This window comes from Dermacentor albipictus, unplaced genomic scaffold (assembly GCF_038994185.2).
Source record: "Dermacentor albipictus isolate Rhodes 1998 colony unplaced genomic scaffold, USDA_Dalb.pri_finalv2 scaffold_15, whole genome shotgun sequence".
Classification (NCBI taxonomy): domain Eukaryota; kingdom Metazoa; phylum Arthropoda; class Arachnida; order Ixodida; family Ixodidae; genus Dermacentor; species Dermacentor albipictus.
In genome coordinates, this window is record NW_027225569.1 from 4422961 (window position 1) to 4433403 (window position 10443).

The window sequence follows — 10443 nt, forward strand, 5'->3', positions numbered from 1 at the left end:
AGTCATGAAGGCGGTGGCGCGATAGTTTCCCCTCCACCCCTTTTTACTGTGCCGTCGCGATTCCCACTGCAGATTCATGTTACAAAAATACGCTTTATTTTTAAAGTATTTGCGCGTTCCAAGTTTATAATAAGCCTTCCAGATGGCGCTACAAGCAAGTGCCAAGAAAACTTGTCAACTTGAAGAGTTTGACACCCAACGTTCAAGTACAAATGCAAGTAGTCAATAATAACAATTTATATTAAATTATCGATATTTTCGTACTCCTATTTGTTTTAATTTGTCATTTTTTATAACGTTTAATGAGAAATGTAGCCAAAATGAAGAAAATATCTTTAGCCGCTTTTACGTGCCGTTTTAGCCCCTTCAGCAATGCTCGGCTATTGTAGCCCAGCACGTTGTAGCCTAGTCAAGCCAGTCGTGCGCTTTTCGATCCTTGTTGTTTTGTTCTCTGTCGGCTTTTTTTGTTTCATTCCGTAATGTCGCATATTTTAGTCAAGTGGGCGTCGACCGAACAGTGGGATGTGTATGAGACTAGACGCATGGTCGATGTAGCCACTGCCACATCGATTATAAAAGATGCTACTGTGGTGGAGGCTTTAGTCGGCAAAACCTTCAAGGTGCTTTGGAAGGATGGAGACGAGGCATGTGACGCATACCTGGTGGCTGCTGGTAAGTAATGGTGAAAATCACTGCACTTTAAATTTTATTATCTGTGTATTTATTTATCTTGCTACTAGTGCGAGTGCTTGAGCAATAAATAGGCGCTTCATTTCGAGATTGCGCTCCTGTCATGGAGATAGGCTAAAAGTGTGCATCCGCGGCCTTTGTTCGTTATATCGGTCGTTAACTTAAGTGGGAACCACACGAGCGCGATTGAGCGAGTGACGACGTGACGAGACACCCATCGCGTTGGGAATTTCAGGGTGACGAGTGATAAACTATAGAATCCCAAAACCGAGCGATTGCATGCGCGACGGCAATAAGTAGGCTTGGGTGACAGCCGAACTTGTCGCTCATCAATCTCGCATGGCCGTTCGAGCGTGAAATCGCGGCTGTGTGGTTCAGTCTCTACTAAGTGTAGCTTTTTCCAGCACGGCAAATATGGCGCACGGCGCTATATGGCCTGCTTGTGCGTGCATACCCCGTGTACGGTACGGATCTTTTGTCCAGGGACATACGCACCCTGCTTGCGTAATCATGAGCCATACGCAAGGTAGCACTGCATGGCCAGTGCGGTCCCGCGCTGTTGACAAGATCTCATATGCCCAGTAACGGCATCTGCACGACCATGCTGTGCTGCACCTTGCAAAAAAGAATTAGCCGCCCCGCAATGCGTCGGATTGCATCGAGTGAACCAGCGTGTTGGCGAGTCAAAGCTGTGCATCCATGGGTGCATTTCGTGGGTCTCAAAACCAAACGTGGAGTCGGGAAGTGTGGCACTAGTACAAGTGGCCCAGCGCTTGCAGGTACTGGGCCTCAGAGGCGTGTGTATCTAATATGCATTATATCTGCAGGTGAGGCAGACAAAATGGAAAGAAAGAGGACGAAGTTAGCCACACGTGCAGAACGCAACCCTTTGACAAAGGTAAGGGCAGAACATTCAATCGATAGTGGAGTGCAAACATCTTCAGCTTGCATAGTGGCAATGGCAACTGTGCTGAGGTACCCACCTCTCTTTTTGAATGACACACCTGCTTTCATGCTCAATAATCAGAATATTCGGTTCATCATCAATCAGTCACTCAATATGCCGTTTCACATGTCAAACACGTCTTGCCTTCTCTTTCCTGCATTTCTCTACAAGCTAACAGAATTTCAATGATTCTAATTTTTTTTGCTGCATTGATTACAGTGTGCAGGCAAAAGTTTGTTACTATATGCTGTTTGTAATGTTATGTGCTTCATATTGTTTTTGCTGATGTCATATTAATGTTCTATACTGCTGTTTCGCATGAATATTCCTTTCATTCTACTAATACTTTTTTTTGCTTCCTAATTCCTTACGAATATGGTTCTCCCCTTCTCGAAGGCGCGTAAGGCACTTGTAAATAAATTTCTTGAAAATTCTGCAGTTAAGAATGTCGCAAAATTCGTTACATCAAAGTTGTTATTGATATGAAGAAAGTGAGTGCTTGCACATTAACAGAATAGAGATGGAACAACTGTGCCAATTATGCGAAATATAGCATAAAAACAAAAAAAGCTATGTTAGCTTTGACTAACTTGTGAAGCTGAAACCAAACGTCAAGCACACTGTCTTCAAACAGCAATTAATAAATCACCGTGGCCTTGAATATGGCTGATCCTATTTGCCCTCCATCCGCAGTTCTCAGGCTTTCACTGGTATCCTGAGACTGGGTATGTTAGAAGCAGGAAAAACTGTGGATGTTGTAATTTTTTAAGTGCTGTTTAGTACCACTTGTCGTTTTTCATGGCCTTGTTGGCATGCTGCAGTTCTGTGATCATCCTTTCTTGGACCATCTTGCTCAGGTTCCTACGCTTATCTCTTTCACCCATTTAATAAGCTTAAGTGCCACTCTCCCCAAATAGAACTTGTTCATTCTCACTGCAGTAAATTCTCACAGGAAGCCAGCCTCTAAAAAGCTTATGGAACTGATTTTGTACTTTTATTCCTAATGCCTTTCACAAATGCGCATAATGTGGCTTACATTCTTTGACTTTTATTTTGAAAGTCTAAACATACCCAGTGTGTGGTATGCACTGTCTCAGCATTGCCATTTGTTTGGCGTATTTGTAAACAGACATCGAAAGTATATTTAGCGCCAGCGAACAAAGACAGAAGGGAGATGACACCATAATGCTCTAACGTCAACTTTATTTTCAGTAAACAACCACCTATTCAACCTGTGCACAGTGGCGCCACATCATCCAAATATTTAACCATTCAAAAAAGCCATCTCCTTATCTAACAAGTCATGGGTTAAATAGGTGGTTGTTTCCTGAAAATAAAGTTGTTGAAGTTAGCACACTGTGGTGTCATCTCGCTTCTGTCCTTGTTCGCTGGCGCTAAATATGCTTTCAATGCACTGTCTCCTGGATGTTTAATATTGACGAGCACAAACAGTTCAGTCAGCTGACCTTTACAGGAGTACAGGCTGCGATGCATCATTGTGGTGCTTCGCTCTTGGTAACCGTAAATGTGGTTACTCTCAAAGGGTTAAGAAAGAAAACAAACTGCTGTGCTGGGTACTGTTTATTCTTACAGCCTCCACAGGTGCACATGCCTATTCAGTGCAGATGCAGCAGTGGGTGTGCGTTAAAGAATCAGACTCCTCTGCAGGATCCACATGTATCATTCTCAAACCTGCAGGGAGAATCGACGTTGCTTTTATACAGTTCAGCAATTCTTTTGCAGAAAACGCCATGCTGTGACCACGTGTCACAAATCGAAGCCCTCATGGCGGAAAATGCAGTCCTGAAAGAACGGCTTCGAGAGCACAAAGATTTAATCGGTATGTGCTTTTTGATTATTCATACACATCACCAGTGGCCAAAATACCTTTTTGTGCTGTCTATTGCACATTCTCATTCTCCTATAGGAGTGTTTCACAATGAAATTCTTAAGATAATCCTGCTTCGCATGAAGTGAGCGTCAACATGCGAGTGTCTGCAGCCTAAGCTGAGGCAACAATCAACTATACGGAGATTCATAAGTGGCAAAAAAATATAAAGTGCAAGCTTTCATAGCTGCCAGTTAAGCAGAACGGAGTAATGTGCAGTGTCATGACCTGCAGAGAAGTTTCAAAGCTGCCCATCATGGCATCACTAAAAGCTCTCTAATCAGCAGTCAGTGCTCCTATACATCTTACTCCATGGTAGAAATGCTTACTCTTGAACTTCTTAACTCTTCTTCTTTCAGACACTTCCAAAATGCTTAAAAAGCTGCAGCGGGCTGTTGACAAGTTGACATCAGCTTCTGAAGGGGCAAAGCCTGCCGAGCCTGAAGAGAACACGGTAAGAGTTTTACTGCAATAACTTGCTCGATCTGTGGTGTGCAGCACTTGTTTATCAACTTCTCAGCACCAGTTTAATTAATGCCTAAGTAAAGGGACCCTGAAACTATTTTGACAAATGCACTAAATAGTTAAGGGAAGTTTACATTGACCGCAGTCGTGGCCGAGTGTATAGGGTGGCCGCCACGGCAGCGGTAGGTGGACAGTTCGAAACCCACCGCTCGCACCCATCAAAAAAAAAAAAATAGGTACAGGCGCTCCCGAACCCATTACCGGGTAGTGTTCGGGTTGTATCGCCTGGGGAGTGCACCCTGATGCCTAATTCGCTAGTTTCGAAATGTAACCCGCAAGGGTGGATATGTTCACTGGCCGTTATGCGGACACGGCTGCATTCATCAGCATCACGCAGATCATGTAGTGCACGGCTGTTTCCATAAGTTTACATTGAGGACACAGTTTGAATGCTCTGGGTTAACTGTGTACTGTTTACACATGTAGATTCACACGCACAAAAATTACCCAGGATTTTTTTCGGGGGGGTCCTAACCCAAGGTAACTTTTCTATGCAAATGAAGAGGCGAGTAGCTTTAGTAGTACTAATATAAATAATGTCCACCATTCAGCATAAAGATGCGTAAACCCACAAACGAGAAATGAAATAAGGTGTATATCACAGGTAGGTCTGTGAGATACACCTCTCCTTTACTTGGCAAACAAGGAACCACATCAAATGTACTCGCGCAAAAAAGAAGCGCCAGAAGAACACTGCCAAGAACAAGAAAACAAGCGAAAGTGTAAAATAATGATTTATATAGTAGCATGCAACTTAAAAAACAGCAGTTGGCAACCAAGGCACACAGACTGCGCGAGGTTGTGTTACTCTGCTAGCCAATCAGAGAAGCAAACAAAATCATCATCATGCGGCTTTTTCAAGATGGCATTGTACTTGATAGCTCCGGAGCATCCGCTGTTCTTGAAGAGTCTTTTCATCGGAAGGAGCAGTGAGGTGTACAACAGACATGGCCAAAGTGTATGGAGTCTGAGCATTTCACTCTTCAAATGTCTGCCTAGAGTGGTTGCTTAGTGACTATGGTGTTGGCCTGCTAAGTGCAAGGTCTTGAAATCGAATCCCGGCCACGGCGGCTGCATTCTCCATGGGGGCGAAATGCGAAAACACACATGTACTTAGATTTAGGTGCACATTAGATAACCCCAGGTGCTCCAAATTTCCGGAGTCACCCGCTACGGCATGCCTCATAATTGGATCATGGATTTGGCACGTAAAACTCCATAATTAATCTTCAAAAGTCTGCGGTACAGTTAGTTTCACTGCTGAGCCGGTTTTGCTCATGAAACTTTACTGCCAACTGAAGTGAAACTTGAAGATAAATAGTTCGATCGAAGCAAGCATTTTATTTCGGTTCAATAAAGAAGTAGGCTGTCGCCATTCCACTATAGCGGGCGAGGGAAAACATATAAAATTACGCACTACTAATTTTATTTTTGTGGTTACCGCCTGATTTGCGCAACAGGAAAAGTTTGAAGTACGAATTATTTGCAGCCTTGCGGAGGAGCAGTGGCTGGCGGTTATGAAGGCGTGGGCGGGGCTTCACTGCAGACTTAAATTGTATCCGACTATAGTAGCGTTCTTTTAATTATCTCTGGAAGAATTATAGAGAATTATATATTTGTGGAACAATCACAGTTTTTTTTAATCCCTCGTTTACTGCTCTACCACGTTAAGTGCCAAAACCCACTCGTGTTGTCATTTGGGAAGTTGCATAACGATGCCTGACCGCCAGTCCCATACAACCGCGTAGAGCGCAGAACGCTGCAGTTCTAGACGTACTGTGCCCACTGCGCAAGGTTAGGAAAACGCCTGCATAAACACACAGCTGAGAAGTGGCTACATTAGGTGGCTCGACTGATAACTGTAGAAGCATCATTCAAAATGCACGGCATTATTGTGCACTTCCGGCGGCATTTTCTCTATGTCCTTTAAATAAAAAGACGTTGATCGATAAATATTTTCACAAACGACGGTTAAATTAGTTCATTTTTGCTTTTTCTTCCTGTTTGGTTGTTGCCTTGGCTCTCTCCTTTAGTATATTGCTTAATTTCTCAACTACTTGTAACTCTTGTTTCCAGTTGCCAATTTCGCACGAAAAGTGCTGTGCAATTAGCGAAAAACCAGACTATGTAACGGGTGACAGTCATGTTGCTTATGGGTTTAAATGTTATTGCAGGGTTTGGTTATGGATGCTGTTTCGTATGATCTTGTTTTCCACCTCATCTAATACATATCACGGGTATATATGGTTCCAAGGCTCTGCCAGCGTCGCAGCGATCCGTCACTTGAGGAAATAATGAAGCAAAAGGAAAAGTTAAACGCAAGTGGTGTTTTCTCCAGCTGCAGCTCGTTCCTCGAACATATAATCAGACCAGCTGACCACGAACGAAATCCCTTTCCTGGTCCCTGGATTAATCTAAACAAAGAAGGTTGAACTAACGAAGCAACAGCGATGTGCGTGACCGTTGAACAGATGGTGACTGAACGTATCTTGAGTTATTAGTGCGGGCACTGAATCGATGAGAAAACTGACCGTCACACCCCTGGAGATGCCGATAACTACCACCATCCAAAAGGAGTGAAAAAGGCAGCAAAATGTTGACTGCCGAATAGCTGTTAAGTCTCAACATTGATCAGGTGGTGCTTTAGAAATGTGTGTGAGGAGTGGTGGCGCGGGCGGGGAAGGGCCCCCTCCTGGGTATGTGCCTGATTGCTAGCAATCTGTATGTGACACAGCTGTATGCTGATTTTTTCCAACCCTGCTTCTTTAACATACTTAACGTGACATCACAACAACGCAGGCTTCAACTTAATTCCGAACTTTAAAATAATAGTGAAATGTTATTTAGCCGCAAAACGCTCAAATACTAAGGCAAATGACTGTCAGCTACCACAGTAGCGACCTACTTTCGGTTATCAGAGGAATCCAACGGGCTAGGCAGTGTTGTACAGGCATTGTCGTCGTCAGCAACGTGTTGGTGTGAGATCCAAATGCCATCTCTGCATTTAATCTGAATTCGCACTCACAGTTTGGGGTCCGTTTCTGCTCGGGGAGAAACCAAACAAACTGAGATGCTTGATGGCTCAAAGAGCTCAACCGCGTCACTGGTGCTCTTCTCGAACTCGCAAGTGGAAGTAGACGAGAATAATATCACAGGATGATGCATTATGCAAAAAAGAGGTGAGGCGTGCAGACAGGACACAAGAGCAGAGAAGTGGACAACACGAACGCCACTTCTCTACTCTTGTGTTCTGCCTGCACGCCTCACCTCTTTTTTTGCATAATGAATCCTTACCAACTAGCTCAGCTCTCTGTCATTCTAAGGATGATGCATGCCTCCAGAAGCTCGGGCTGAGCCGCCAGCTGTGACACACACATATTGAGGAGGAATAACACAGCCTGACATGCCAGAGGAGGAGGGCAATGTTTACTGGCATGCCTTAATAGTCAACGTATTAAGAAAATTGTACTGCAAAAGGGTCACTTTACCACAATACTCCCTGCCTCATCACTGTTCTGAAACCGAAATAAGCCATTCCAGGGTCTTGTTAAGGTAGTTTGCTGTTAGATTTTATGGTGTTCTGTAGTCAAACTACGCAGTTATATTTTGTGAACATACCCACGCCTTGTGTTCTTTCTTATTGCAGCAACGAGATATTGGTGGAGGCGTCATGGTGTCTCAGGCCACACTGACGAGGCTGGAACAAACCTACCATGATGCTCCATGCAAATTCTCAAGGGCACTGATTAGGGTGCTTTTCACTGATGAGGAGCTTGCCAACAAGACACTTTTTGGCCGGCAGGCAAACAGCCATAAAGAAAACAAGGTGAAACCAGCCTTGGACCAGAAGAGGGTCTCTGCAGTCCTTGGTATGTAACTTTTTTTGCTAACTAACCTGACGTAACCATTATAAGCTATTCTCATGTAAAAAGACGTAACAAGTGGAGCAAAATTTGTGCATAAGCAATAAAGCAAGGATGAGCAAGGTTACTTAGGCTAAACAATTTTTTGCGACAATCCTTTAGATTTCAAGACATTCTCTGTAGTTACAGGCGAGTTCATTGCTGAGATGTGAGCATTCTTTCTAGCATATGATAAGTCAGGTTAAAAAACAAGCAATAGCTGATTGTTTGCCTTTGTGTGAAGCTCTGAAGAAGTTCTATCTCTCACAAAGCACTTTGCCCTTTGCTTTTGTAACCTTGCTTGACTTGTTTGCAGTATACCCTAATATAACAAATGCTTATGAAGGAATGTGTGGTTTCAGAAACCACATTGTTCAGCTTGATGACCTTACAGCACTGTGTCGTGTAATCTATCATTCATTTGCTGCGTTCGACATACGTAAGATACTCTGAATTTGAAAGTATGTGTAAACCCGCTATGACCATCATTTGTGTCAGCCTCAATCATTTTTGCTGCAAGAGGAATCAAGCCTTTTTTTATTTGTTCTATCGTTCTTCAACGCACCTTATTCCATGCTGTACCATTTATTTTTTATCTCTGAACAGAATTTTCAGGAATTGCTAATGCCATCATTGCACCTCCCACTTGGTATCACTTATATAGCAGGCATCACATGTTTAACAAATAATAGCTGAAGGCTAAGTTGTGGGGATACTTATCCTTTGTAATTTGATTTTGTGGCACTTGTTTCACTTAATAAGCAATAGTAGTTCATCAGTATGTGAATGTATTCAGTTTTAGCAATTCAATAAGCACAAACTTTAAGGTTGTGTCGTTAAAGTGTGCTGCAAGATGCACTGGTGTCCCAGTTACCCCTAATTTTTTGCAGCAGGACAGTGATTGGTGCACCAATGCTTTCTACCACACATTTTCAGTTTCCTATACCCTGAATGCAGTGCTGGTATAGAGAATCAGCTCTAACTAAAGATGTCTTGGATATCAATGGCTATAATTGTGCTGTTGCAATATGTGCCCTTAAGGCAACTTAAAGCAATTAGCATACATTTGTAAACTGCCAAATTTTGTGCTGTGGTTAGTCACACATGTAATGTTGCTTTTTTAGTCAACTGCAGAGGCAAAATCTTAATATCTGCAACAGCAGAATTTTAGAAATTTTGTTGAAAATAAAAACAATGATCCTGGTATAAGTGCAGTTTATGCCTACAGGTTTCCTATTTGCAGCCTTCCATATCTATTTTTTTTTCTTGCAATCTACACCTTGTTAAGAGCTATTACACGCCCAGCTCAACTGTACCACTTTTTGCTTAGATATCATTTAGCTAGTTGCTTTTGTTCTGTGTTCCATACAACTCTTTCTCTCCTAAAATGTCTTCTGACCTACTGGAATAGTGCATTTTAGGTCAACACTCCTTTTCTCTCTTTCTACAGAGTATTTTTTTAATGTCTGGATGTTGCTGTGTCTTATTGGCTCTCCATGGTTTATTGTTGCCAATACAGTGCTGCATTCTTCACCTGTTTCACCTTGAAACAGGTGGGTAGGCCTTATTATGGTCTATGCAGTGTTTTCCTAAGTGGTTGGATGTTTCCGTTGAAAGTGCTCATTGCTACAAATGAAAGTGCTAATGAGTTGGGGAAAAAATTTTGCTGCTGTAAATATCTTGCATGCCTGCTTCTGGTGGGCATTACACTGCACTTGCCACAGGATACTAAAAGTAACCTAGCTGGATCCAACTAAGTCATTTTTACATGCACAGAAAAACTTCGGTGTGCAGTGCCAGCTGCAATGCCTTGCTGCCCCTTCACATGCATTGTTGCCGCCACAGACTGGAGCTGAACTCGTGATTCTTAGTGCAGAATCCCAGCATGTTGTTGCCTCTGTGTTGATGTCAGCACCACTAACAAATCTTACTGCACTGACTGGCATTATATTGACTGCAATATGGCATGCTGGATTCCAGTTAATCTCAATTCCAAGTCATCTTGGTTGGCTGACCAAAATTCAGGAAATAGTTCAAGCTGTATGACCCTTGTGTTTTGCCAATATATGGCAAGACATGTTGTTCGTCATATTATTTCAGGGTTGTACTTCTCAAGATATGTCCCTAAATAATGTCTTGAACATTAATTTTCATTCTTTTACAGAATACACATGCAGCAGGTTCAAGTGCTCAGATGTGAAAGTAAAGAGAAGCCTGGGCTCTATGCTGCAAAAAATGGGAGCAAGGAATGACACCTGTTCCGAGGAATGAAGTGCTGGAAAAGAGGTCCTACTACTTCATTGTTCATTGTGCTGTGACAGGCACTGGCAAATAAGGTTAGTAGAAAAAAAAACACATTTTTTCCCCACTAACTGCTAGTGCCTGTCACAGCACAACAAACAGTGAAGCTATATGCAAACCAGTCAAATAAAGTCAAATCGATAAAAAAATCATATTGCATCTGGTATTTCATTGCATGCGTGCATGCCGAT

At 42.7% G+C, this 10443-nt stretch overlaps 1 protein-coding gene across 1 annotated transcript; it reads left to right on the forward strand.

The window, feature by feature from the left end:
• The first annotated feature begins 431 nt into the window (after window positions 1-431).
• On the forward strand, window positions 432-10237 carry LOC135913431 (uncharacterized). The gene is made up of 6 exons (XM_065446005.1): window positions 432-672; window positions 1518-1588; window positions 3380-3476; window positions 3884-3978; window positions 7696-7918; window positions 10116-10237. Exons 1-6 carry the CDS (start codon window positions 480-482, stop codon window positions 10220-10222), a joined length of 786 nt encoding a protein of 261 aa, XP_065302077.1. The 5' UTR covers window positions 432-479; the 3' UTR covers window positions 10223-10237.
• The last annotated feature ends 206 nt before the right edge of the window (window positions 10238-10443 follow it).

Bases quoted from the DNA above. Each gene is read 5' to 3' on its own strand.
- LOC135913431 (XM_065446005.1), top strand. From the start codon at position 480: ATGTCGCATATTTTAGTCAAGTGGGCGTCGACCGAACAGTGGGATGTG. The intron at 673-1,517 runs GTAAGTAATGGT...TTATATCTGCAG, and splicing joins CGCATACCTGGTGGCTGCTG to GTGAGGCAGACAAAATGGAA. The intron at 1,589-3,379 runs GTAAGGGCAGAA...ATTCTTTTGCAG, and splicing joins AACGCAACCCTTTGACAAAG to AAAACGCCATGCTGTGACCA.